This window comes from Phalacrocorax aristotelis, chromosome 25 (assembly GCF_949628215.1).
Source record: "Phalacrocorax aristotelis chromosome 25, bGulAri2.1, whole genome shotgun sequence".
Lineage (NCBI taxonomy): Eukaryota > Metazoa > Chordata > Aves > Suliformes > Phalacrocoracidae > Phalacrocorax > Phalacrocorax aristotelis.
The window spans coordinates 3536656-3564150 of record NC_134300.1 but is presented as its reverse complement, the minus strand read 5'-3'; the positions used below and the strand labels follow the sequence as shown (position 1 = coordinate 3564150).

At 64.9% G+C, this 27495-nt stretch overlaps 3 protein-coding genes across 7 annotated transcripts; 2 read left to right on the top strand and 1 right to left on the bottom strand.

Moving 5' to 3' along the window:
- Positions 1-655: 655 nt before the first annotated feature.
- PEX19 (peroxisomal biogenesis factor 19) lies at positions 656-4071 on the top strand. 4 transcript variants are annotated; one of them, XM_075075062.1, is made up of 8 exons: positions 656-784; positions 1928-2019; positions 2147-2291; positions 2881-2966; positions 3048-3209; positions 3286-3462; positions 3537-3581; positions 3664-4071. In XM_075075062.1, the coding sequence occupies exons 1-8, from the start codon at positions 730-732 to the stop codon at positions 3748-3750; spliced, it is 849 nt and encodes a 282-aa protein (XP_074931163.1). In that variant the 5' UTR covers positions 656-729; the 3' UTR covers positions 3751-4071. The 4 variants fall into 4 exon arrangements, with proteins under 4 accessions (XP_074931163.1, XP_074931162.1, XP_074931165.1 ...); XM_075075061.1 differs by having other exon boundaries at positions 2126-2291; XM_075075064.1 differs by having other exon boundaries at positions 657-784; positions 3688-4071.
- A 385-nt stretch (positions 4072-4456) lies between these two features.
- DCAF8 (DDB1 and CUL4 associated factor 8) lies at positions 4457-21483 on the top strand. Of its 2 annotated transcripts, XM_075075495.1 has the most exons (14): positions 4458-4582; positions 6340-6398; positions 11629-11699; positions 11782-12455; positions 13177-13317; positions 13651-13745; positions 15433-15543; positions 17015-17087; positions 17856-17913; positions 18101-18208; positions 18669-18799; positions 20213-20332; positions 20446-20562; positions 20667-21483. In XM_075075495.1, exons 3-14 carry the CDS (start codon positions 11651-11653, stop codon positions 20778-20780), a joined length of 1791 nt encoding a protein of 596 aa, XP_074931596.1. In that variant the 5' UTR covers positions 4458-4582; positions 6340-6398; positions 11629-11650; the 3' UTR covers positions 20781-21483. The 2 variants fall into 2 exon arrangements, with proteins under 2 accessions (XP_074931597.1, XP_074931596.1); XM_075075496.1 differs by lacking the exon at positions 6340-6398 and having other exon boundaries at positions 4457-4582.
- Positions 21484-21643: 160 nt separating this feature from the next.
- On the bottom strand, positions 21644-27391 carry PEA15 (proliferation and apoptosis adaptor protein 15). The gene is made up of 4 exons (XM_075075497.1): positions 27304-27391; positions 24093-24266; positions 23213-23368; positions 21644-23061 (listed from the first exon to the last, which is right to left on the bottom strand). The coding sequence occupies exons 2-4, from the start codon at positions 24262-24264 to the stop codon at positions 22997-22999; spliced, it is 393 nt and encodes a 130-aa protein (XP_074931598.1). The 5' UTR covers positions 24265-24266; positions 27304-27391; the 3' UTR covers positions 21644-22996.
- Positions 27392-27495: the final 104 nt, after the last annotated feature.

Below are 27495 nucleotides of genomic sequence, written 5' to 3'. Positions count from 1 at the left end.
GGGACATCTGCCTACTGGCACGTGGCGGGGACGTGGGGGGCACCGGTGAGGGATGGGCTTGGGTCTGGAGGAGCCATTGGCCCCTTTGCCCAGGGCTGGTCCCTCCGTGCACCAGGACCCTCCAAATACGGGGCACAAGCAGCCCCAATGGTTGTTCCGCACTCGTGAGGGGATGAGGAGCTGAAGGCTGGGACCCCAAGCGCTGGGACCCCGAGGGCCGGGACCCTGAGGGCCGGGACCCCGAGAGGATGAGACCCCATGGACTGGGACCCTGAAGGGATGGGACACGGAGAGCAGGGACCCTGAAGGACTGAGACCCCGGGGACTGGGACCCCAAGAGGATGAGACCCCGTGGGCTGGAGCCCTGAGGGGATGGTGCCCCAAGAGCTGGGATCCCCAAGGGCTGGGACCCCGAGAGGCTGAGACCCCAGGGAGTGAGACCCCCAAGGGGCTAGGGCCCCGAGAGCTGGGACCCTGAGAGCCAGGACCCCAAGGGTATGAGACAGCAGGGACCGGAACGCCGCGCGGGTGAGACCCTGCGGCCGGGACCCCGCGGCCGCCCGGCCCGCGGCGGGGATGCCCCGCCCCGCCCCGCCCCGTGCACCGCGGCGCCGCCTGGCGGGCGCACGGCGGAACCGCGGCGCCAGGGGCGGGGCTCCCGGCAGGGCGTGGCCCCGGTGGGGCGCGGCCGCCGAGCCACCCCCCCCGCGGAGGCGGAGCGGCGCGAAGATGGCGGCGGAGCCGGGCCCGGGCGCCGACCCGGAGCTGGAGGAGCTGCTTGATAGTGAGCGGGGCCGGCGGTTATTGGGGTGCGGGGGGCTGGGGGTCACTGGGGTGCGGGGGGTCGGGGATCATTGGAGTGCAGGGGAGTCGGGGGTCATTGGGGTGCGGGGGGCTGGGGGTCATTGGGGTGCGGGGGGTCGGGGGGTCACTGGGGTGCGGGGGGGTCGGGGGGATCATTGGAGTGCAGGGGAGTCGGGGGTCATTGGGGTGCGGGGGGCTGGGGGTCATTGGGGTGCGGGGGGTCGGGGGGTCACTGGGGTGCGGGGGGTCGGGGATCATTGGAGTGCAGGGGGGCTGGGGGTCACTGGGGTGCGGGGGGGTCGGGGATCATTGGAGTGCGGGGGGGGCTGGGGGTCACTGGGGTGCGGGGGGGTCGGGGGGATCATTGGAGTGCAGGGGGGCTGGGGGTCACTGGGGTGCGGGGGGGTCGGGGGGATCATTGGAGTGCGGGGGGGGCTGGGGGTCACTGGGGTGCGGGGGGTCGGGGAATCATTGGAGTGCAGGGGGGCTGGGGGTCATTGGGGTGCGGGGGGGTCGGGGATCATTGGAGTGCGGGGGGGGCTGGGGGTCACTGGGGTGCGGGGGGGTCGGGGATCATTGGAGTGTAGGGGTGCTGGGGGTCACTGGGGTGCGGGAGGGTCGGGGGGTCACTGGGGTGCAATGGGGTCAGGGGGGTGTTGGGGCGTGGTGCGGCTGGGGGTTATTGGGGTGGGGTGGGATCATCGGGGGTGCAGTGGGGTTGGGGGTTATTGGGGTGCAGTGGGGTTGGGGGATTATTGGAGTGCAGTGGGGCTGGTGGTTATTGGGGTGCAGATATTGGGGATGAAGTGGGGCTGGGGGGTCACGGGGGTGCAACGGGGTCAGGGTGTGACTGGGGTGCAGTGGGGCTGGGGGTTATTGGGGTGAAGTGGGGTTGTTGGGTTTTGGTGCGCAATAGTGCTGGGGGTTTCCTGGGGTGCAGTTATCGGGGCACGGCCCCTGGTGCTGGGCAGGCATTGGGGTCCATGGGGTGCAGCACGGTGGGGGAGGTGGGGTATGCCACGGGACAGGGGCCATTATGGGGTGCAGGGAGCTACTTGAGGGATGGTGGGGGGCCTCGCCCAGGGGTGCCCTGGCGCCCCCCTCAGCCCAGCACCTTCCCCAGGTGCCCTGGATGACTTCGAGAAGGCCAGGCCTGCTGCCCCCCCGCCACCGCCCCCCGCCGGGGCCCAGCCCTCGCCCAGCGCCGCCGCCAAGGTGCGACGCTGCCAGGATGCAGCCGCCGCCGCCGCCCCAGCCCTTGGGGTGGGGAAGACACCGTCGCCACGGCGCGGGGGGGGCCTGACCGTGCCCCTCTCCCCAGGCCTCCCTCTTCGCCTCGCAGGAGAGGTTCTTCCAGGAGCTATTTGAGGGAGAGCTGGCCTCGCAGGCGGCGGCTGAGTTCGAGCAGGCCATGCAGGAGCTGGCCCGGGAGGAGCCGCACTTGGTGGAGCAGTTCCAAAAGTTGTCGGAGGCCGCGGGCAGAGTGGGTGAGTGGGGCGGGCACGTGGGCGTCCCCGCCGGCCACAGCCCCTCGGCACCGCTGCCGGTGGGATTAAAGGATACGGCAGAGGTGTACGCCGAGAGGCAGCCATGCCGCCTGGCCGCCGGATCGGTTGCACCAGAGATGGTGTGTTGCAGCCCGGTGAACCCTTGCCGTGCTGGGAGCGTGCTGGCAACCGATCGGCCCTGGCAACTTCAGGTCTTGCTGACAGCTGGGGGTCCGAGGTCGCAGAGTGAGCAGCATGGGCTGGCCTGGGCTGGGCTGGGCTTTGGGGGCGCCGGCGGCAGGTGGTTCCCCACCACGCGGGTGGTGTCAGTTTGACTCGGGGCCAGTTGGCACCTCTCCGGTGTTGCGGTGCTGGGCACCTTCCCGCACGGCAGGAGCTCCCCCAGCCTTCCTGCCACCGGTGGAGCTGGGGCAGGGGAAGGTCTGGCAGCAATCCCAGTTCTGCAGGACCCTGGGGCCCCCATTTAGGAGCGGGGTCCCCAAAAAAAGACCCTGACCCTTGCCGAGAGGGATGCCCCGGTCTGCCCGGAGTCTCCCTGTCCCCGACCGACATCTCCCGGTCCCCACAGGCAGCGACACAGCGTCGCAGCAGGAGTTCACCTCTTGCCTGAAGGAGACACTGAGTGGCCTGGCCAGGAATGCCACCGACCTGCAGGTATGGCCGCACCCCCGCCAGCCAAGCGGCGTCCCCCCAGGGGTGCCCCCCATCCCGGGGGGTCTGACGGTGTCCTTGCAGGGCTCCTCAGCCTCGGAGGAGGAGCTGGCGAAGGCGCTGGAGGGGCTGGGGCTGGAGGAGAGCGATGGTGAGGGCAGTGTCCTGCCCGTCATGCGGAGCATCATGCAGAGCCTGCTCTCCAAGGACGTGCTCTACCCCTCGCTCAAGGAGATCACCGAGAAGGTCGGGGTTTGCCGGGACTGGGACAGGGCGGGAAGGCACAGTGGTCCCAGCCTGACCCCCCACCATCCCCCCGCAGTACCCCGAGTGGCTGCAGCGGCACGGCGAGGCGCTGCCGGCTGAGCAGTACGAGCGGTACCGGGCGCAGCACTGCGTGATGGGCCGCATCTGCCAGCAGCTGGAGCGCGAGCGGCCGGGCGAGGGCGAGGAGGAGCGGCGGGCGCGCTTCGAGACCCTCCTCGACCTCATGCAGCAGGTGAGCGGTGGGAGGACGGACGGACCCCCCCAGGTCCCCAGTGCCAGCCTGACCCCTTGTGTCTCCCCCCACAGCTGCAGGACCTGGGGCACCCACCCAAGGAGCTGGCTGGGGAGTCGGTGAGTGTCCCCAGGGACCCCCTGGCAGGGTAGGGGCCCTGCCCTGACTCCCCTGAACCCCCGAGACCCCTGGGTCCCCCAGCTCACCCTTCCTCCCTCCCTGCAGCCCCCTGGCCTCAACTTGGACCTGCCAGGGGCGGCGGGTGGCGAGCAGTGCCGCCTCATGTAGCGCCGGCGGTGGAATGGGGGCACCCACGGACCCCCGGTGCTGCATTGCCAAGGATGGCCCCCGCCTCGTTACTGACTAATTAAGACCCCGATGAGGATGAAGACGAGGATGAGGAGGCTCCGAACAGAAGTGGAGTCGTGGCCGCTGAGGAGCAGGGCTGGACGTGGCATCCCTGGCTCTGCCGTCCCGTGCCGTGGGGTTGCTGGGGATGGTGGTGGGAGTCGGGGAGGGGCCCGGTGTGGGGTGGGGGCACGGGGACCCCGGCCCTGGGGACATGTGCGTGTCACCCCCCGATGTCCCCAATAAATGTGTTGGCAACTACACTGGCTCCCGCCTGGGGCAACTGAGGCAGGGGTGGCCGGCAGCAGCCTGCCGAAATGCGGCGGGCACGGGTGCAGTGACGGGGGGACCCCGAGCGGCACGGCAGGGGAGGGGGCGTGTGAGACCCTACGGTAACATGGGCGGGGCTTGGGGCGACCCTACAATATGGGAGGGGGCAAGGTGACCCTCCAGTCACATAGAGGGTGGGTGGCCGTACGGTGACAGTGGGGGGAGACAAGGTGACCCCACAATAACACGAGGAAGGGGGCACGGGGGGACACTACAATACCGCGGGGCTCGGGGTCGCCGCTGCCATGGCGACGGCGGGGCCGGGGCGGTGCTGTCGCGCGCTGTCGCGCTACTGGCCGTTGCCGTAAAGCGGCGCCGTAAAGCGTCCGGCGGAGGCGGTGCACTAAGATGGCGGCGGCTGGGCCCGGAGCCGGTGGCGGAGAAGCAGCCGGCGGCCGCGGGGCCTGCGCCTGAGCGACGGCCGGGAGCTGCCGGGAGTCGGGTCGGTGCGGGGCCTCCCCTCCCTTCCCCCTCCCGGCCCTCACCGGCGGTTCTAGCCCCGGCTCCTGCGGCCTTCCCCTCCCCCACCCGCCGGGCGGCGGGTCCGGGGCCAGGGCTGGGGGCGGGGCCGGGCGGACTCCTCCGGGGGGGGCCCAGCTGGGGGGGGAACCCGCCGCCACCGCGTTGTACCAGGGCTTTCGGGGCGGCTGGGGGGGCTCTTGAGACCCCAGTGGGGTCATTGGGCACTGGGGGGTTCCCTGCTGCCCCCAGAGTTTCGCTGAGCCTTTTCGGGGGGTTCCCTGCTGCCCCCAGGGTGTCCGCTGAGCCTGTTGGGGGGTTCCCTGCTGCCCCCAGAGTGCTGTTGTGCCTTTTGGGATGGTCCCTGTTGCACCCAGAGGAGTAGCTGAGCCTTTTGGGGGGTTCCCTGCTGCCCCCAGGGTTTAGCTGAGCCTTTTGGGGGGTTCCCTGCTGCCCCCAGGGGGTCGTTGAGCCTTTGTGGAGGATCCCAGCTGCCCCCATGGTGTCGCTGATTCTTTGGGGGCAGGGGGATTCCCTGCTGCCCCCAGGGTGTCAGTTGTCTCTTTGGGGGGACAGGGTCCCTGCTGCCCCCAGGGTGTTGTTGTGCCTTTGTGGGGGGTCCCTGCTGCCCCCAGGGGGTCGTTGAGCCTTTTCGGGGGGATCCCTGCTGCCCCCACGGTGTTGCTGAGCCTTTTGGGGGGTTCTTTGCTGCCCCCAGGGTGTCGCTGAGCCTTTTTGGTGGGTTCCCTGCTGCCCCCAGGTTGTCTTTGTGCCTCTGGGGGGGTGGGATCCCTGCTGCCCCCAGGGTGTTGCTGAGCCTTTTTGGTGGGTTCCCTGCTGAGCCTTTTGGGATGGTCCCTGCTGCCCCCAGAGGGGTACCTGAACCTTTTGGGGGATTCCCTGCTGCCCCTAGGGGGTCGTTGAGCCTTTGTGGAGGATCCCAGCTGCCCCCATGGTGTTGCTGAGTCTTTGGGGGCAGGGGGATTCCCTGCTGCCCCCAGGGTGTCAGTTGTCTCTTTGGGGGGACAGGGTCCCTGCTGCCCCCAGGGTATCATTGACCCTTTTCGGGGGGGACCCTGCTGCCCCCAGGGTGTCGCTGAGCCTTTTTGGTGGGTTCCCTGCTGCCCCCAGGGGATTGCTGAGCCTTTGGGGGGGGTCCCTGGACCTTCAGGGGGTTGCTGTGCTTTTCAGGGCTCCCTGCTGCCCCCAGGACTGTACCTGCTGCTCCTGTGGGGACGTTGAGCCTTTGAGGAGGGTGCTGGGGTGGTCTCTCTTGCCCCCGGGGTGTTGTCATCCCTTGCAGGGACTACTGGGGGTCCCTTCTGCCCCCAGGGCTGGTCTCTGTCGCCTCCATGGTGTCATTGTCTCTTTGGGGGGATGCTGAGGAGATCCCTGCCGTACCCAGTGTGTTGCCATGCCTCGGGGGGGTGCTAAGGGTCCCCTTCCACCCACAGGGACTCTTCTGTGTTTTCCCCTTGGTGTCACAGTGCCTTGGGGGGGGGCACTGGGGGTCCTTCCCAGCCCTAGTAATGGTCCCACTGCCTCGGTCAAGAGAGGGAGCTCGGCTGAGGGTCCCTCCTGCCCCCCAGGTCCAAACCTCCTTGTCCTTGGGCATTCCTTGTCCTCTCCCTTGTAGGACAGTCCTAGTTGTCCCCAGGGGGGTCCCTCGGGGGCAGGGGTCCCCGGGGCAGGCACAGCCAGACCCTGCGCTGCCGGGCTTTAACCTGTCGTTTCTGTCAGCTGCCAGCGAACCTCCAGCCCCAGCGCTCGCTGCCTGCGGCACTGCCGCCGCCGCGCAGGTGAGTGGGCCACCCCGCGTCCGGCAGCGCTTGCCTTGTGTCCGTCTGTCCTGCATGCACCAGAGGTGGACGTTTGGGCTGCAGCTGCCTCAGTCTCCTTCACAATGCCGAATTGTGTTGGTGGTGCGGCCCTGGGCTCCTCTGGCTGCCCACCCCTTTGCTCCTGTGGGATGTCTCCTGCTGGCTGGGCTCTCCTCGGCCTCAGGACGACCACTTCCCCCTGGGAGCCAGGAGCCTCCCTCCTCCAGGGTGCTGGATGGGGAGGGGGCAACACTACATGCTGAGGAGCTGGTTCTGATTAGCCGCGGTTAATTAGGCCCTGCCCGCACTGGGAGCGGGTTCATGCTGTCCCATGAGGTGTTGCGGGAGCCAGGGCTGTGCCACGGGATGGCTGGGAAAAGCGGTGGGGAGGTGGGTGCTGTGTCGCCCAAGGAGAAGCTGCTGTGCCCAGGATGCTCCAAGGTGGGGATTCTGGACCTCCGTGTTACTGCAGACAGGAAGATGCTTAATTAGCGTCGTCACTAGGACCTGCCGGGATCCCGAGTAGGTTTGTAATTAACCAAAGCTCTCCCAAGTACGGCCCACTGGCAGGTTTCTGCCCCTGTCTCGGCAAACCAGAGGCACCCGGCCAGCCTCTCCCCTGCGAGGGGCATTCACAGTGGAAACCTGCTCATTGTGGGAGGTTTAACTGGGGGTTTAAACCCCCCAACACCATCTCGGGGGGGAGGAAGGCTCCTGCAGCGAACAAATAAGGTTGCCTTCATCCAGGTCCGATGAGAAAACTTTCCTTAAATAGAAGAGGCTCAGCCGAGCCCAGTGCCACACATGCGGGAGGGACCCGGTGTAAACACAGGCACGAGGGCACACCATGGTGTCCTGTGGGCGTCTTGGCATGCTGGGACATTGGAAACCGAGGTGAGGGGCTCTTTGTGGGTTGAAAATGCCCTGTGCTCGCTTCTGGCCCCGTTGCTCCTCTGCTTTACGTAGCCGGAACACAGCCTGGGTGCCGAGCGCCCACTGAGGCTGGCTATTTGGGTGTTTATATAGCTATGTAAATATTTTAATGACGGATCGTTCAGGGACGAAGCGGCTGTGAGTGCTGGGTTTCCAGCTGTAAAGCGGCTAGGTTGGCAACGCTGCGGTGCGTGGCTGAGTCCTGCGGGTGCTGTGGAGGGGCACCGAGTGCCGGTGTGGATGGATGGCGAATCTCGTGCGGCAGCGACGGGCTGGAGCTGGCTGTTGCACAGAGCATGGCCTGTGTCCCGCTGCCTCATGGCATTACAGGTTGGTGTAGCAGCTCGGGATGGAAAGGACCATCTCCTGGGCGTGACTGTTGGAGTTGCTGACCAGTACCATTCTGGTTTGGGGGCTGTGAGCCCCGGCGCACTGTGTCAGCAGCATGCTGAGGCCCAGGCGCTCGTTTGCTGGGTTGGGGCCGTTCCTGCCGCAGGGGGAGGAGGCAGCAGCGCTGTGGCAGCACCCACGGGTAGATCCTGGTGGCTGTGCAGGCAGCCATGAGGCTGTGGCATGTGGAGGGATATTTTTAGGGCCCTCACAAGGGTGCCGGAGAGTCAGACTTCGAGCATGTGAAGCTGGGAGCAGGGATCCTGTCCAGATGTTGACTCCAGGGAACTGCAAGACCCATGTGTTGGCTCTCAGGGTTGCTTGGCACAGTGCCCTAGGACCGGGCTGGGTTCACCAGCTCCAGTGGCGTGCCCTGAGGCATTGCTGCCTTGGCAGGAGGCCGGGCCTGGTGCTGGCAGCTTGGTGAGGGGCTCAAATCCCTCTGTGAGGGCTCGGGGCTCTCTGCAGGGCTGGCTGTGTCCCAGCTCCCTCCGGTCAGCACCGAGCAGCGTCTCATTGCTTCCCTCAACCAGTGCTCCTCAATTTGGAGAGGTGGAAGCGATACCTCTGGCGCTGTCTGCGTTTCCAGTGCCAGTAACTCAAGTGCAGGGTTCCCCCGTGTCCTCCTGCTGCCGGTTTGTCCCTGCCTGAGCCCTCGATTGCCGACGGCGCGCTGTGCTGTGCCGAACCATGCCGCGGGGCTGCCGGTTGACGCGCGCTTTAATCTCCCTGCCACGTGAACGGCTTCAGCGCTTGCGAGTGGAGCTGGTGGGTGGCTGGGAGGCTGACAGAGTTGTCGTAGCTGAATACCCAGCCCGGCTATCCATCGGTGCTGGGCAGCCAGCACGGGCTGGCGTCGTGCTCCCGGGTGTAGAAGATGGCTGGGGAGCCCGGTGTCACCCACGATGTCCCTGGTGCTGGCAGAGGCCACATCTGTCCCTGCTGTCTGCTCCACCAAGGAGCTGAGGATGTTTTTTTTTCTCAATTCTCTTAATTTCCTAGTGAGGTTACGGTCCTCTGGTGTGGGTGGATGAGATGTGAAGTCAGGCTAATTATTTGGTAATGGATTCCTCTCCTCTGAAAGCGTGTTTCTTGTTCCTCACCTTCATGAAAAGGCTGCCGTGAAACAGTGTTAATGACAGATCTGAATAGGTAATTTGGCAGAGGAAAATAACTGCTGAGGAGCAAAGTCCAAACCTGGTTCCTTTCCTATGTGCAATGACTCTTCCAGCCCCTTGGATTAATAATGCTGCCGAAGGCAAAATAATCGGTGGAGGGAAAGCCGACCTGTTGATGGACTTTCTGATCTCCTAACGACTCAGGCGGTGGGGAGTTAAGCCGTAGCTGAGCACTGCAGTGTTTTGAGCCTGTTTCTTAGTCATCAGCGTGACAGGCACCATACGAGGGATGGCGTCGCCTCACCGCGAAGAGCAGTAAATTAAAACCAGTCCTGCCCCAGCTCCTGCATGGTCCTGCCCGCAGCCCCTGGGGACAGACCTGGCCGGGCACGGGGGCACCGTCTGCAGCACCACGAACTTGCTGGCTGAGCGAGCACGAGTCGCCCCCGCTGCGGTGGTGAGTAATCCCCTCCTAGGGCTGAGCCTTGGCGCTTTGCGGGAGGTGAGCACCCGCTCTGCTCCCCGCTGCGCCGCCGGCACGAAGCCTTCACGTGCCGAGAGCTGTCGGCGCTGGAGGGACGGGCTCGGCACCACGTCTGGCTGCTTGTGCAGAGTGGAGATCCGGTGGGTTTAGGGGCGGGAGAGGAGGCTGAAGCTCTGTGGCAGTTCTTGTCCCCAGCACTGCTTTTCAGCCCTTTCCTCCCCCTCTGCACAGTACTGGTGGTTTTAAAGTGTTTTTACACAGGCTGGCAGTGCCAGCTGCGGAAGAGTTAAAACTGAAGCTGCAGAAAACTCTTTTTTTTCTTCTGCACTACTCCTCTTATTACTGAGCGAGCAGCTGCAGTTGGCTGAAGCTCGCTGGTGTTTTCAGATGCATAAACTTCATTTCCTTATAAACGTTCCTACACTGGAAGCCAGCCCGGCTGCCCAAGCCTTGCCCAAGCACCCCGGTGCTCCATCGCCCTGCAGCTGTACCTGTGGGTTGGCAGCTTCAGCAAGCCCTGCTTGCCTCCTAAATCACCTGTTTTTTAGAGAGGAGCCGTGCTCAGGCTTGGACTGGCAGTGACAGACCCAGCCTGGGCAGAGCCTTTTGCCTTCTTTGGCTCTTCGGGGTTCTGCTGGTGCTAATTCCCAGTCTAACGAGGATTAGTCTCTCGAGTGTTTGCTGTAATCGGAGTTAATGATGTTCTGGCTTTGGCTTTTCCCTGCGTGTAAATGGGGAACTTTTAGCAGACTCCCTGACACTAGTTAAGAACAAGCAGCTAAACCAAGTATGAAAAAGTCTGACTAAAAATAGAAGGAAAGTAAAGAACGAGCAAAGCATAAATAAAATGTGGTGGGTTTTTTTTTTTTTCCCTCCACCTTGGCAAAACCTCTGCTGCTCGTGACTCTGACATGTTTTCCTCCTGTGTCTCGGCATAGCCCGGCGAGGCGGCTCTGCTGGCAGGTGCTCTCGCCAAAAGCCACCTGTGACCTCCGGCAAGCGATGGGCACTGTGATCTTGGGCAGGGGGGTCTGCAGTCCCTGGGCATGGAGGCAGCTCCACCTCGCAGCCAGAGCCCCGCAGGAGCTGCCCTGCAGCACTGGGGAGCTGGGGCCGCTTTGGACCCCATCCTCGGATGCAGCGGGACTGTCACCACTCCTGCAGCTCTTGCCTCCCCTCCCTATGGCACCCAGCTCTCCAAAGGAAGGGCTGGGAAATGCCCAGGAGCCAAAAACGTGCTTGCCTTTGGTTTTCCATGCACTTGTGAGGAATTGGCCCACCTCTCCTGGAGCAACTGGAAGTGCTGGGGAGCTGCTGGCCTCGTCGCCTGGCTCTGCTCTTGCCCGCTCCCCGGAAGAAGTAGGGTTGTTGGGGGAGCCAAAGGCCAAAGCTTGCTCTTGGCAACGACTAGTTGGGGTGGCCAGGTGTCTGGGGCTGCTGTCCTGGCTGTGGTGTGGAGGAAAACAGCCCATCGGCGAGACTGGGAGGATTATGTGTGGGAAGGTGTTTAAAAATCTGTTGTTGGGGTTAAAAAAACCTCTTGAGCAGCTTTTAGCTGGCTGCCTGCAGTCTGCAGGTGCCAAGAAGTTTCTCGATACCGTGACTCGCTGCCTTCCCAGCCACCTTGCCTCATCTGCCTGCGATCCGAGCCCCGCTCCTGCCTCCCTGCCCGCCCCAAGCCAGGGATGTGTTGGGCAGCTGCCTTGCTGTAGCCGTTGCTGCCAAGCTGGAGCCAACACCTCCTCCTTCCCCTGAGTGTGGCTGGGGGTCGCCAGTTGGGAAGCGCCTGTCTTACTGCGGGAGGTGAAGGGGGGTCCGGGCACAGGCAGTGGAAGCCGGGAGCCGTCCCGCAGGCAGGAGGAGAGGCAACGTGGCAGGTCACGGATCTGCTTCCCTGCTGAGTTGATGGCGTCTGAGCAAATTAGAAACTGGAGAGGAGTTCAGGGGATGGTGGCGAGCAGCCCTGTTGCCCAGCTGCGGGTGCCTCGGTGGAGGCCGAGAGGCGTTGCCGTTCGCTCTGCCCTCAGCGATGGCTGATGAGCTTTTGTTGTCATGCATACTTGTGTGCATCGAGCATGGCCACCGAGCCTGTAGCCACGTCCGTGCTGCTTCCTCCGCTGATTGCGTTTTCCCTCAGAAAGCCGTGCTCTCCAGATCAGCCCACGATGCCGTGGCTATGCGTGCGGCTCCACCGACACAGGGACAGGGCAGCATGTCTCCGTCTTGGCAGACTGGCCGTGGCAGGGATGCTCCAGCTTCCACTCTCTCCCTCTCTCGCACACAGGGTGAGCACTCTGGAAAACGCGATGTCGGATAAAGGGAGCAGCATGGAGGGGAAGACGGACATAGTGAATGGTAAGGGTGCTGGCAGGGACTGGTCTCCCCATGCCTGGGGTCTCCTGCTGGGGAGGCTCATGGCCTTGTCTGCACCACGCAGGCAGCTTGTCCAGCAGCCCGGAGGAGATGTCAGCTGAGGAGGGCCGAGAAACCTCCTCCGGCATCGAGGTGGAGGCCTCCGACCTCAGCCTGAGCCTCACGGGAGACGATGTGGGGCCCAACCGCACCAGCACAGAGAGCCGGGACACGGACACAGAGAGCTCGGGGGAAGAGAAGGACTCTGATAGCATGGATGACACAGGCCACTACTCCATAAACGAGGAAAACCGTGCCCTTGACCGGTCGCACTCGGAGGAGGAAGAGGAGGAGGACGAAGAGGAGGAGCAGCGGTCCCACCGCCGTGCCCAGCGCAAGCGTGCCAACCACGACCAAGACTCCTCCGATGATGAGCAGGCCCTGGAGGACTGGGTGTCCTCGGAGACCACGGCGCTGCCCCAGCCCCGCTGGCAGGCGGTCCATGCCCTCCGGGAAAGGGAGCTGGGCTCCAGTGCCCGCTTCGTCTACGAGGCCTGCGGGGCCAGGGTCTTTGTGCAACGCTTCCGTCTCCAGCATGGCCTGGAGGGCCACACGGGCTGCGTCAACACCCTGCACTTTAACCAGCGTGGCACATGGCTGGCCAGTGGCAGCGACGACCTCAAAGTGGTGGTGTGGGACTGGGTCAGGAGGCAGCCGGTGCTGGAGTTCGAGAGCGGCCACAAGAGCAACGTCTTCCAGGTGAGGAGTGTGTGGGGAGGGTCCTTGGAGGGCCAGGGATGGTAGAAGATTCCCCATGCTGGGCAGGTGCTGGCTCTAGAAGCACAAAATTTCATCTGAATGATACTTTGTGGGGCGAAAGAAATGTGTGGTTAAAGCTAAGGGCTGCGAGAGGAGTCCAGCGCTGTGCGGTGGTAACTAACCATCAAAACCCACCGGTGTGGCCGAAAATCCACCGTCTCTCGGAGCCCTGGCTGGGGACGGTGGGGTGAGATGGCCCCGCTCCCTGCAGAGCGTCCCCCTGCTGCTCCTCTGGCCCTGGTGAGCAGCAGGTTTGGGAGGGGCCGTGGGCAGGACCCGCGCTCAGAGGGGGCAGCTGTGCCGTGGCGGGCAGCCCGGCGCGTGGGCAGTGTGGCAGCTCTGCCACCGCCAGAGGGGCCTGGAGGGCCGGGCTCTGCTGCCACCACGGCACAGCCCGCGCCTGGAGGGACACAGCAGCGTCTCCGCCAGGCTCTCGGCTCCCCGCGCTTGCCAGAAGGGGCCAGGGCGATTGCTCGGAGAGCTCGGCCCATCGAGTCGAGGCTTCGCAGTCGCTGCCTGCAGATCTGAGCATCCAGGGCTCGTTGGGGTCAGGCGGGGATGCTGCCCTCGATTCCTCTCCTGTTTCACCCCATTTCCGTTGCTGTGTACACAAGCCCCTGCCCTGGTGTTGAAAGCTGCCCCTCCGCTTGCTCTTTTCCAGGCCAAGTTCCTCCCCAACAGTGGCGACTCCACTCTGGCGATGTGTGCTCGGGACGGCCAGGTCCGGGTGGCCGAGCTCTCCGCCACCCAGTGCTGCAGAAACACCAAACGCGTGGCACAGCACAAAGGAGCCTCGCACAAGGTGAGCCCAGACCAGCCTGCGGAGGGGGCGGGCTGCAGCTGGGGACCCCCGAAACACCCGGGGACTGTCCTGGCTCACCAGCTGCCAGAAATAGCGAAGGCAGAGCCACTGGTACGGGGGGACCAACTCTTAAATACTTCCTTATAATTGCTGTCGCCTCTGAGGGTGACGAGGGTCTCTGTGCCCTGCAAAGCAGTGACGTGAGCACTTGACCACGGTGTAGAGGGCTTGGTGCTGTATCAGCTCCTGTTAATAGCCGATGGTTTACTGGGAGAAAGGGATCTTGCCACTTTGGGTAACAAGGGAACCAATGCCCAAGTATTTATCTTCCAGCTGGCCCTAGAACCGGATTCTCCATGCACTTTCCTATCAGCAGGTGAAGATGCTGTAGTCTTCACCATTGATCTGAGACAAGACCGGCCTGCCTCGTGAGTATTTCTCTACCCGTTCCCACTGCCAGGACCGGGGAAGCTCCAGAGGGAGATCTGGGGTCCCAGGGGGCTTCCCTGCGAGCGGGTGGTGCTTGCCTGCATAGGGCTGAGGGTCCCTCTTGTGCTGCTGCGTTTTCACGGCAGCACGTGCCTGTTCGATGGGCATAAAGTGGGAAAAGGGATATTTTCTGGCTTTCAAGCAGTGCTGTCTTTCCTGAGGTGCAGGGTCAGACCGGGGAGCTTTTTGGTGGCTGGTCTGGGGCTGGCCATCTCATGTGAGGATACGGATATGAACCTTGCTAATTAGTCAGGTGTGTTTGAACCCTTGTCCTCCCCAGGATGGGGCCTGGTTCAGATAGGACACAGAAATAATACCGGTGCGGCAGGTCCCTGCGCAGGCGTTCCTGCCACGGCGGCTGCCAAAGGCTGCCCATCCGGCACCCGTTTGCCCATCCCGGGGGCAGCGCTGAGGGTCCCGCGCCCCTCCTGCGCAGTGAAGTGGCTGATTAATCACAGCACTGAAATCTCTCCACGCTGGCAGCAGCTCAGAGCTCGCGGTTCGCCTGACGCGCTCGTCGCATGAGCGCTATTGCAGTTAATTGAAAAACAATAATTAGCAAGCAGCCGGGTGTTGCATGCTGGATCTTAACCCGTATCGCCGAGAGATCTGTCGTTTCTGACAAGCTTCCAAAATAAATCCGCGGCGGGTGTTCAAACAGATGCCTGGTTTTGGTATCGTGGTACTTTTCCAATATAGCGGTGTATTATTCTGAAGATGATCCTGCTTAAAACTGGGGGCTTCGGCGCTCGTCTCCTGGTGGTTTGGTTTTATTTGTATGTGTGAGTGCTTTTGGCTACAGCCTTAAACCCGTCTGTTTCATAACCAGGACAAAAACTGCTGGGGCGTTTCAAAACAGCCGCATTTAATCCTCATCCCTGCTCCCCCCGCATTTGCCGGGTCTGTTTCGAGCGGAGTCTGTTGGTCAGTAAGCTGGCGTGGCTCTGTCCCTCCTCCTCCTTTGTGGGGATCCACGCTGCTGTTTGGGTTTGATGCTCGCAGGGAATTGTCACCCTGTGAGCGTGAAACCGCTCTGGAGGCAGGGTTCGCAGGCAGACTGTAGGCAGCTCCCATTTTTCATTAAGCCGAACGGTATAATTAGAAGAAAGACAAGCTTCTGAGCTGGCTGTTCCTTCTTGAGGATGCTGCCTCAGTTTGTGTTCGTGTCTGCAAAGCCGAAATATTGAGCTCCTGGGGGAGGGGGGATGGTGTGTGTGTCAGATTTCGTTAAATCTGGGCCTTATTATGGAGAGACGGGTGGAGAAAATAACAGCAGAGCATTTCTGCTCTGGAGTTAATCCGATTCTGCCCTTGCCGCTGCCTGTCCGGCTCTGTCAGGCTCAAGTTCAGGCCCTGAAACCCTTCAGACGTTTGGGAGGAAAACACCAGGGAATGATTTCACTCTGCGCTGCTTGAGTCGCAGACAGAGCATGTGCTCGCTTCAACTGGGAGGCTGGAATGGTTGGGTGGTGGTTTTTTTTGTTGGTGGTGTGCTGTTTTTTTTTTTTTTTTCCTGGGAGTGAGTAAGAGACTCGCGCAGCTCCTGCTTTTCCCATCTGGACCCTGTTTTGAATTCGAGGTGGAATTTTTTTTTTTGTTATTATTATTTTTGCTCATCTCTTAAAGGAAACTGGTTGTGACAAAGGAAAAGGAGAAGAAAGTGGGTCTGTACACCATCTACGTGAACCCAGCCAACACATACCAGTTTGCTGTGGGAGGCAGAGATCAGTTTGTCAGGTGAGTCTGTGCTGGGGACCCAGACTGAGTCTCCAAAGTGGACTTGAACATCCCATGGGAGCTCAGCGATTACCCCCACAAACTCTGAAAACTCTGATGCCCCCCCAGAAACACTCGTGGCTGCGGTCATTAATGCCTCCACAGCCTGTTCTCCCTTAAGCAGTGGGATCACAAGGGGGATTAATAGCAAAGGATTTGGATCCTTTGAGGTTTAGCCCTGGGATCCACTGTCCATCTGGGAGATCCTTCTCTCCGCAATGGGAACTAGCAATGCTCTTAACGAGCTTCTGATAAACCGCCTCTCAGTCCCCTACCCGTGGATGGTGCCTGGCAGGCATCGGAGATGAGATTAAGGCCTGAGAAAGGTCTTGGTTTCAGGGAGACCAAGCTCCTTAAGTGATAAATGCAAGCCCCCCAGCCTTTGAAACCCTTGGGGCAGCCCCCTGTGTGGGACCGGGCTGTGCCGGTGTGTCTGGCCCCTCAGCTCCCTGCATCAGTGCAGAGCTCCCCTGGAGCCAGTGGATTTTAAGGTGCATCTCGAGTGGTGTCTGTTCTGGGCAGAGGTGAATCGTGCATGCACCAAGCCCGCCTGCTTCCCAGCTCCCCGAGAGCGAGCAGAGCCACGGCATTGCTTGGCTCCGCAAGGATGTGTAGGGGCCACTCCACGGGGAGCCGGGAGACGCCACAGCCCTGCTGCTGGGATCGTTCACGCGGTGTCAGCTCCCCGGAGCGCCAGCCACGCGGGTGTCTGGCATGCAAGCAGCGGCTCCTGGGGCGCTGGGCATGGAAACACTGAACACATGGGCTCGCAGACTGCTCAGACAGCAGCGCCAGTGCCTCGCTAGCTCGGTAGCTTTTGGAAGAGCCCAGGATCGTTGCTCGAAACACAGCCTCCCCTCCTTCCCGCTCTCTGCTGCTCTCTCTGTCCTCTGCCCCTATCTGAGTCCCTCCTCTCCCTGTGGCGTCTGTGGCACTGGGCAGCTCCTGGTGGGCTCCCACATCGGGGAGGCTCGGGGAGGTTGGGGGCCTGGAGGAGCCAAGCCAGCCAAGGGACAAGCATGGTGGCGGTCACGTCCCCCTTGCAGAACAGCCCCCGGGCTGGCAGAGCCCCGAACGCAGGTTGCAGCCTGTGCGCGCGCAGGCTTTGATGTTGTCACGCACCACCAAGCGATGCCTCCAACATAACAAGAGGTGACATTAAGCTGCTTTGGCCAAGACTTCTGCCACTCCAGGCCGTTTGCAGCTCCACAGATCCCTTGGTGAGGGCCGGAGCCTCCGGCCAGCGTCGGGGCAGGTCGTGGTTTCGGAGCTGGCTCAGAGGTGGCATCTGCGTGGTCGTGGAGAGCTGCTGCTCTGCCGCTCTCCTCCTGCCCCAGCCCGCGGGGGCGTGCGGCACCGGCCCTCTGTGCCCGTCAGCGCAGCATCCCTCGTGTCTCAAGCGAGTGCCAAATGCCTGCCATCCTTCCCCCAGGATTTATGACCAGCGGAAAATAGATGAGAATGAGAACAACGGTGTACTAAAGAAGTTCTGCCCTCACCACTTGGTAAGCGGCTCAATTTCATGGCGTACCGGCGTGTTGCGCGGCACTGGAGGTCCCTCCGCGGCGAGGGCGCGGTGTGGGGGAGCTCACGGGCGGGTTGACTGGCAGACGACATCCCGCAGCGGCCACCAGCTCTTGGCCGCCTGCGTGGGTGGGCGGCAGCCCTGCCGCAGCGCCACGGCTCGTGTGTCCGTCTCCGGCGTGCTGGCACCGAGCAAAGCCGAGCCTGGCATGGGGTGGGCAAAGCTGGGCGGGGGGCGAATGTGTCCGCTGCAGGCTGAGTGAGAGGCAGCCTGGTCTCCTGCCGGCAGCGGGGCTGCCTGTGCCAGCCTCGCCAGCAGGACCAGCCTTCACCCAGCTCCCGTAGCCGGGCTGGCGTCGGCGGCGCTCGCCGTGGAGCAAGAACGTGGGATGGGGCCTGGGCAGACCTTGCCGCTCGGATCTGCGGAGCGCTCCCTCGGGAGCCTCGCGCAGGAGCGGCCGAGAAGCGCTCGCTGGCCAAGTCTCTCGCAGGCTTCCTGCCTGGAAAATGGCCCAAGAGGACGAACAAACTGCCTGGGCTTTGTTTTTTCCCTTGACCCAAATCTTCCACTGTCCGTAAAGTCTTGTCTTGGTGTAGGAAGAGGCATCGATTTTATGCTCTGACTTTAAAGCTCTTGCAGAGCAGTCGCTCGCACGCTGAGCGCTCTGAGCGGGCACGTGGCCACCATAGGTGTGCTGGCACGCTGCGGGAGGAGGAGATGGGAGCAGAGCTGTCTGTGCTTTCCCTAGGTGAACAGCGAGTCCAAAGCCAACATCACCTGTCTTGTCTACAGCCACGACGGCTCAGGTGAGTGACGGACCCGCAGTGGGGCTGACGGACGAGTCGCAGGCGGCCCAGGCTGCAGCATTGCGGGACGGAGCCGGCCCGGCCCGGGGAGGCACTGCTGGGCCCCCGGGGGGCTTGCAGCACTCCCACCCCTGGCAGGGAGACCACCTGCTCCCTGCTAATGCCCATCTCTTCCATCCTACACCAGAGCTGTTGGCGAGCTACAATGATGAAGACATTTATCTCTTCAACTCCTCTCACAGCGACGGAGCGGAGTACATCAAGAGATACAAGGGACATCGCAATAATGCCACTGGTAAGGACCGGCTGGGGCGGGTGTTGGGGCAGACCAGCCCCCGGCAGGCTGCGTTCCCTGCTACGGGGGGCTCAGGGGCTCGCCCCAGGTCAACGTCAAGCTCCCACCACCACCGTGTCCCATTCCCTGGGACCAAGCTTGTTCCAGCTTCCCCCTCCTCGTGCCTGCAGCCAGGCTTTGGGGCAGTGTGGAGGTGGGGGGCCGTCCCCAGAGCAACCCGGAAGAATAATTGCCTGCTTTTAGCTTATTTCTGCAGCTCCCTGTGTTTCGTCTTCCTCTCAAAGACCCTTAACACAAACTCTTGGGCTTGCAAAGAATGAGCTATTATGTGTCTGTGGACGGAAGAGATCCACGCCGGTAACCCTGGAAACTCGCTGGCTGCCAGGCAGGAAGCAAATTCATGACAGGGAGCGCTGCCCGGCTCCTGATGGCCGCGGGCTGCTTGTTTCTCTCCTTTCAGTGAAAGGCGTCAATTTTTATGGCCCGAAAAGTGAGTTTGTGGTGAGCGGCAGCGACTGCGGCCACATCTTCCTGTGGGAGAAATCGTCCTGCCAGATCGTGCAGTTCATGGAGGGTGACAACGGAGGAGTGGTGAGTCCCCGCCGCCGTGCTGCCCTGCTCCTCTGCCACCTGCGAGCTGGGCTCGATGTCCACGTCCAGCACAAACCGCTTCCACGTGCCTGCATGAATTTGCTGCCGCTTTCTGTGCTTTTTCTACTGAAGGGCAAGCAGGGGCCCTGTGGGCTCCTGGTGTCCCACGTGTGGGGTGCTCAGCACGGCTGCTGCCTGGGGAGTGGCAGCGGGGACAGCTGAGGCTGGCTGGTGAGGGCCACGGCACCTCAGAGGTCTTCTGGTGTACGAAATCGCACAGGGATTTCACCCAGATGCCCACGGGGTGCTTGTCAGCGAAGGAGGGGTGGGGATGTCAGAGCTGGTGCTGCCCAGGATGGGGCAGCCCCCTACCGTTCCCCCTGGACTGCATGGGGTCTGCAGGGAGAGCTGCGTGCTCCCAGGCCAGGTCTGAACGCTGCTTCCCTGCTGGGTGTGCAGCTGCGTCCTCACCCAGTCACATCCAGGAAAGGGACGCAGCTGCACCGGGGCCGGCTCTGCGCCGAATTTCCCAGGCTCCGGCTGACGGCGGTCATGTCCCGAGCGGCCGCTGCCTGCGCTGGCAGTGGGATCCGCGCCCGGTTCCGGCTCGGAACCGGCAGGCGCTCGGTTTCACGCGCCACCCGGGCAGTCGGTGCCTGTCCCCCACAGCAGCAGGGCTGGCGGGGGACGGGATGCACTGGTGGCACCCCTGGGTCGGGGCAGGCAGGGCAGGAGCAGGTTTTGGGTCGGTGTCGAGGGGACAGCAGGTTCCTCACTGGCGTGGGGATGGGGACGGGTGGCAGAGCCCTGCCCGCCGCTCCCTCCCGCTCCTGGCCCGCGCCGGTCCCCACTCTGCCGCTCCTCCGCTGGCCCCACAGTCGCCTTTTGTCTGGGTGGCCGCGGCCCTGTGCCAGCTCCTGGCGGCTGCTGGCACCGCCACCCCCAGCTGGCAGAGCCGGAGCGGGGACGGATCCGGCCCAAGGACCGCCCGGACAGCCGGAGCTGGGCGTCGGCGCACCGGGATGGATGCCGCCCCTTTCCTGCTGGGTTTGCTGCCGGGGTTGGGGATCCCCGCTTTTGTTGCACCCGTTGCCTCTCATGGTGCACTGGGCTCGGTGCCCTGGGAATTACTTGAGGGCACCCTGAATTTTGGGGTTTGCTTGTAGGGCGTGGCAGGTTCCCCCACTCTTCCCAGAGCCAGAGGACACCGGGGGTGGCAGCCCCTCCCCTGCTGGGGGGTCCCATGGGAAGCCTGCCTCACCTCGCCCTACAAGGGCTCCCCATCTCCCTCACGCCACTGCGAGACCCTGGGCCACGGTGATGGGCTAGAGGGCTACCAGAGAGCTTGTGGGTGCCAGGGTCGGTCCTGGTGCCCCGTTTAGGGTGACTGCCCCCCACCTCTCTTGCACGCAGGTGAACTGCCTGGAGCCCCACCCCCACCTCCCTGTCCTGGCCACCAGCGGCCTCGACCACGATGTCAAGATTTGGGCACCCACGGCAGAGAATCCCACTGAGCTGGCCGGCCTCAAGGAGGTGAGACCCAGAGAGCGAGGTGGGGGGGGGTCAAGGCGGCTGCAGGGCCGGGGGGGAGTTCCCCCCAGCCCTGCAGCCCCCTGACCGCCCCCCGCCACCTCGCCTGGCCCCAGGTGATCAAGAAGAACAAGCTGGAGCGGGACGAGGACAGCCTCCACCACACCGACATGTTCGACAGCCACATGCTCTGGTTCCTCATGCACCACCTGCGACAGAGACGCCATCACCGGGTAGGTGCTGGGGTCCCCTTCGTGTCCCCCCCGGCCTTTGCCTGCTGCTCCCCCAGCCCCTTCACCCCCTCTCTCTGTGCCCCCCCCCCCCCCCCCCCCGGCAGCGCCGAAGAGAGCCAGGAGCGCCAGACGGCGACTCGGATGAGTCTCCCAGCTCCTCCGACACTTCGGACGACGAGGAAGAGGGGCCGGACCGGGTGCAGTGCATGCCGTCGTGAGCCCCCCGCGGCCAGGGCAGGGGGGCTCTGGGCACGCATCATCCCTACTAACACTTTGAGCTTTGTATTGACTTGTTAAGGACCCCCCCCACTCCCTGTCCCCTCCCTCCTCATCCTCGCAGCCCCCCCCCCCACGACCACCAGAGGCAGCATGGCCTTGGCTGGGGGGTTCCTTCCCTCCCCAGGACCCACGCAGAGATGGGGAGGCCGGGGGATTTTTGTACTAACGTGGCCCCCTGGTTCCCTCTCCTGCTGTTCTTGGGAGGGACCTGGCCCCCTCCCTGGCACTGGCCCTCACGCTGTTCAGGGCTCCCCCTTCCCCGGGGGCTCTGGCCCGCCCCCGGGGGGGCTGCATCCCCACCTCCCTCCCTCTCCCCCCGCCCAGGGGTGTTTGCAGAGAGATGCTTGTCTAGTTTGTACATATCAGTGATTTGCACTTGGTTTGGCCCTTCTCCACCCCCCCTCTGGCCCCGCCGGGGCAGTGGCCGGGGCCCCCAGGAGCCGGGAAGGGGTCCTTTAATTTTCTGTTACTTTTAAGGAGATCACTTTTGGGGGGAGTGGCGGTGAGGGCTCCCCATCACTGTTAGAGGCCTAATTTTATATGTATTAAAACCAAATCGAACTTGGATGTTATCAAGTTAAAATTATTGTAAAAGTTTGAATATATATTATATATAAATGCAATAAAAACCAACGGAGAGAGGTGGAGGGCTGTGTGTCCCCTTCCCCGGGCTCCCTGTCTCCCCAGACTGGCCAGCATGTCCCCAGGCGGCCCCCCCCCTCCCAGAGGGATGTATTTTGCCCCTTTTTGCCGTGTTTTCACCCAAATGCCCCCCTCACAGAGCCACGCGACCCTCCAGAGCAGCTTTCATCTCCATCTGTTTATGAGAGATCTGTACACAGTCAGCACGGTCAGGGGGATGGGGATTGGGGGGGTAGAGGGAGCAGGGAGGGTCCCCCCAGGGGCTGGGGCACGTCAGTGTGTCCCCTGCCCCTCCTCCCCCCCCCAGGATCTCACTGGGGGGGAGGGGGGGTCCTGAACAGTCATTTTGCAACAAAAGACACAGTTTTTTTGGGGTAAATGAAGGTGGTCCCTGTTCTGGAGACAATGAATAGGGGAGGGAACACACATGGGGGACACAAGAGCCGGCGGCCGCGCACAGGCGCTCTGCGGGTTTTAGCTTTTATTAAATAAAATATATTAACATATACTCTCTCCAGCGCCCACCCCTTGCTAGCCCCCCTGGTTAGTAGCTAGAGCTGAACCCCAACGACCCCCCCCCCCCCAACACACGCACACACTAATGGGGGTTGTGCCAGTTTTCCCAGTCTGGTGTTCCCTCCCTCCCAGTATGGCACTGGGGGAGGCTGGAAGGACACCCTTCCCCCACTGCCCAAAATCAGCCTCACTGGTTTGGGGGCGCCGCCAGTTCTGCCCCTGCCCCAGACAAAGTGGGGGTCTGGGGGGGGGTCCTTCCAACTAACATTTCTGCAATGCCCAGGGGGGTCTGGGGTCCGCCCCCTGCCTCCCTTGAACATCACCACCCTGCACAGGGGCTCCCACTGCCTCCCCTCCCCACCATGTCACCTCCTCATCCCCCCACGCACCGCAGCCCCCGGGGGGGACACACTGCAGACGTGCCCCCACCCTCCCCACGGGGCTGAGGCCTGACAAAGTCATGCCATCCTCCAGCCTGCCTGGGGGGTCAGCAAAGACACCCCCCCAGATCAGCCCTGCTGCTCGCCTCCCTCCCAACCTGCCCTGTCCTTCATCCCTGCGCCTCCCCGCGACGCTCACTTGGGTCCCTGGCCCCAGCACTGTGTCCCCCCCCAGCACTGGGGTGGGGGGTGGTCCCGGTGCCTGTCACCCCCCCCAGCCACAACTTGGACTGGGGAGGGGGGGTCCCTGTTCCTCTTGTCCCCCTGCCCCGGTGAGGGCTTGGGGGGGTCCCTGGGAATAGCAAAGCGCCCCCCCCAACCACACGCACACCCACACGTGCACACCCACGCACACGCACACGCAGAGCCGCCCAGCCCCCGGCCCCGGCGTGGGGGGGGAGCGTTAAGACTTTGTTAGTGACCGTGCTGGCCCCCCCCCCCCGCCTTCCCGCGCCCTGGGGCCGGAGAGGTGGCAGGGGGACACGGGGTGGGGGAGCCACAGCCTTCCTCCTCCTCCTCCTCCTCCTCCTCCTCCTCCTCCTCCTCCTCGCCTCCCCTCAGGCTTTCTTGGGCGGGGGGGCCAGTTTGATGATCTCCTCTTCCGAGGGCTGCCGGATGATGTCTGCCGAGACACGGGGAGGGGGGGGTCAGCGGGGGCCTCTCCCTGTGCGTGTCCCCCCCCATCCAAGCGATCCTGCCCCTGCCGTGGGGGTCCCTGTCCCTGCCCTGGGGCCGGGGGGGGTCCCTGTCCCGGCGCGGGGGCGGGGGCTCACCCTTGTACTTCTTGGCGCTGGGGATGCGGGTGAGCTTGGTGTCCACCTCGTCCTCCTCGGAGATCTTGAGGACCTGGGTGCGGTACTGCACCACCATGGTCAGCAGGTCGGGGCGGCGCGAGATCTCGAAGATGTGCTCGATGTACGACAGGTTGTCTGCGGGGACGGGGACGGGGACGGGGACGCGTGCTGGGCCACTGCGCTGCAGTGCGAGGGGTGCCCAGGGCCGGGGCTGGGGACGGGTACCACAGCAGGGGACAGCGGACGAGGAGCAGGCAGGGATGGGGACCAGGGCAGGGGACAATGACCTCTGGGGACGGGGACTGGGCTGGGGACTGGAAGAGGGGACAAAGGACAGCAACAAGGGCTGGGATGGGGACCAGAGCACGTGGCGGGGTCCAGGTGGGCAGCGAGGCAGGGGACAGGGACCGGGAGCGGGGCTGGCCAGAGGTGACAGAGATGAGGAGCAGGGACAGAGACTGGAACTGGGCAAGGGGACAGGGTCAGGGATGGGGAAAGGGGCCAGGGTGGGGACCACAGGGGACAGGGACAGTCAGAGGGATGGGCACCAGGACAGGGCTGAGGGGAGGGGCAGGGCCAGGGCTGGGGGTCACGAACTGGAATGGGGACCAGGAGAGGGGACAGGGACTGGGGACAGGGATGGAACGAGGGGAGAGCTGATGGTGACAGGTATCGGGAGAGGCGACAGGGATGGAGACCAGGACAGAGACCGGGGACCACGAATGGAGACAGGGGACGGGGCTGGGGACCAGACTGGGGATAGACTGGGAGCAGGACAGCGGCCAGGGCTGGGGCCAAGGGGAGGGACAGGGCTGGGGACAGTGGAGGGGAACCAGGGCCACCCCCGGCAGGGTCTCACCTCTGTCCAGCTTGCTGTGCTTCTCCAGGAAGGCGAACCAGTGGTGGCTGGTGGCAATGGCCTCGCTCTCCTCGCTGGGGATGTCCTCCTTGCAGGCCGACTTCAGCTGCTCCAGGTCCTCAGCCGTGATGTTCTGGGCCAGCTCCTCCAGCAGGCTGCGGTACTCGGCCATGGCTGGCACCACCAGCGTCATGAGCTGCCCAGCCTCAGCCGCTGCCCCCACCCCGGCCCCGGCACCCCCCCACGCCGCGGCGCCAGCCGGGCTCCGCTGGCCCATGACTCATGTGATGCTCACGGGATGTGACAGGGACGGGGGGGGACGGCGGGACCCGCTGGGCGCTGGCGGCGGCTGCTCTGCTGCGTGTGCCCACACCCCCCCAACACTCCCCAGCATGGGGGGGAGCCTCGCACACACATCCTGGCCTTGCACATCCCCCCCCCCCCAGTTGCATGGTGCTGCTTGCACACGCAGCCTGGCTTTGCAGTGACACACACACACGCCCCCCCCCACCTTGCACCTGTGCCCTGGCTTTGCAGTGACACCCCCCACCCTTTGCACGCGCACCCTGCTCATGCACAGACACACCCCCATCACATGGTCTCACAGCCCCCCCAGCACACCACAGCCCCCCGCCCCGACACAGCCCCCCCACTTGCACACTCTCACCCCTCCCCGCCCCCCACATCCCCCCTGCAGTGTCTCTGGGCACCCGGGGATGGGGGACACTGGGTGGGGGGATCCGAGGTACCCCCAATGCCAGGCCCAGGTGTGGAGGGGGGCGGGACTGGGGGGGGGTCACACCCTGTCCCCCATCTCCTGTTGCGCCTCGGTCGCCATGGCAACTGCTGCCCCCCCCCCCGGGATGTGGTTGCCATGGCGATCGCCAGCACCCCGGCCGCCCTTTGGGGTTTCTCCTGTGTCCCTCCCCCGTGGCGGCACCCGTGGGTGCTGGGGGCGGGGCGGGAACGGGACCCGGACACCCCACGCGGGCAACACAGACACGGGAGGTGGGACATGGAGACGTGAGGGGGGGCACACAGCACACAGACACCGAGCCGCCGCTACCCACCGCGCTGCTCACCCCCGGCACGTGCACGCATGCGCAGCCCCCCCCCCCGCACCCACCCACACACCCCCCCGCACACGCGTGCCTACACCCGTAAACACCCCCCCACGCAGCCACCTGCACCAGACACCCACCCACACCCGCACGCACACGTGCGCACACGCGTGCACCCACAGCCACCCTCGCACGTCCACACGCACACACACACACGCACACGCTCCCGCGTGGTGCCCCCCCGTGTGCACACGCGTGTCCCAGCCGTGTCCGGCCCCTTTAAGGCAGCCGATGACTCAGCCCTTGGCCCGGACGCCTGGGTCCTTCCGGGCGGGGGGGGTTGGGGGATGGGGGCGGGGACCCCCCCCACACCCCGGGGCCGCCAGCCCGTTCCCAGGCCCGGCGGGTCCGGCCCGGACGCCGGGGTCCCCCCGCGCCCCCCGCCGTGGCCCCGTGGGGGGGGAGGGGGGACGATGCCCAGGACCCCTCCCCACGGCGGGACGCCCCCATTCACGGTCCCAATGCAAAGCAGTTAATGAATATGCATGAGGGGCGTGGTCCCACGGGGACCCATTCACAAGGGCGGGCGGGGGGCTGCGGGGGGGCACGTAATCCCGCCGCGAGGGGGGGCAGATGGACACGGGGGGGAGCAGGACACGGGGGGGCCCGGTTCCTTCCCGCCTTTGTCTCCCCCGCTCCGGCTGGGGGGAGGAGGGCTGCTCCAAACACTGACACCCCCCGCCCCCCCGCGTGATTTTGGGGTGGTTAGCGATAGCGGGACGGGGAGGATGGGCCCCCCCCGGCCCCCCCCCCCCCCCGCGGCCCGTGGGACAAGGGGCCTTTGTGCCGCAGGGAGCAGCGGCTGGGGCCGCTCCCACCCCACGCCCCCACGGACACGGCCCTGGCCCCACGGACACAGCGCGGCCCCATAGACACCACCCTGAGGGCATCCTCCTGCTGCGTGGGCAGCACCGGGCCCCACGGGCATCGTCCTGCCCCACGGGCACCGCCCCGAGTCACGGGCATCGTGCGTCGGCACCGGTACCGGCCTGCCCCGGGGGGTCCCACCCGTGTCCCGGGGGTCCCGCCCTGCCCACGGCCCGAGCAGCATCCCCCGGGCCGCACATTTCACATCTGGGGCACATTTGGGTCCGCCCCATGCCGTGCCTCAGTTTCCCCACTCGTGGCCTCGCGGAAGCTCCGTGGGCCGGAGCACGGCGGGGGCGATGACTCGTGGCCCCCCCCCCCCCAGCCCGGGGCCTCGGGGCGGAAGAGGTGGCTCCGCCGCCGCCACGGCCCAGTTTGGCCCCAGTTGGGCCCAGACGGGCCCAGCCTGGCCCAGGGGCGCGTGACCTCCTCACGCGCCCCTTTCCACTCGTGTTCCTCAGGAGTCCGGCCACGCGCACCAACACACACACACCCCCCCCGCCCGGCACCCACCCGCGGGGGGGAACGCCCTGCCCGGGGTAATGGGTGGCATCGCGGTGCTCCGCTGGTACGGGCGGCACTGGGAGGACTGGGTGGCACCGTGGGGGGGGACGCGGGTGGGGGGGGGACCCCGTGCCCCACGGGGACCGGGGGGCGTCCACGGAGGACGGTGGACACGCCGGGTCTCGGGTGGGGATGAGGGACCCGGCAGCACGGCGGGGAGCGGGTGAGGACGGGTACCGGGACCGGGTGGCGATGAGGGACCCCGTGTCCCGCGTGGGCCGGGTGGGGACCGGCACCGGGTGGCACCGCCTGGACCGAAGGGCCCGGTCCCCCCCTCCCCGCCGCCGGCGGGTCACAGGTTCGGGCCCCCCACGGGAGGGAAAGGGGAAGTGAAAGGGGCGGGCGGGACCCGCGGGGGGGGGGGGGCACCGGCGGGAGGAGGGGTCCTGGCACCGCCGGTAACACCGGGGCCGTTAACCCCTTCCTGGCCACGGCCGGGGCGGGGCATCACGGGTGGGGGCATTGCCGTTTGCCGCGGGAGGGGGTGCCTAGTAGCGGGTGTTTACTACCGCGGCTCCCTGCCCGGCTGAGGGGACCGGGATCGCGATCGGGACCGGGATCGGGACCGGGGCCGGATGGAGGCGGCCGCCTCCATCCGGCCCCGGTCCCGGTCCCGGTGGTCGGCCGGAGCCTCCGGTCCCGCGCAGCCCCGCACTTACCGGCCGGCTGGGGCGGTGCCGGTGGCGGTGGCGGTGCCGGTGCGGCCGCTCGGTGTCTCGGTGCTGCCGCTCTGAGCAGCGGGGCGGGGCGGGGCGGGGGGCGGGGCTTAACGGGGCGGGGCGGGCGGGGCTTAACGGGGCGGGGCGGGAGGCCGGAGGACCCGCCCCGTCCCGGGGGGACCGTGGGGCGGG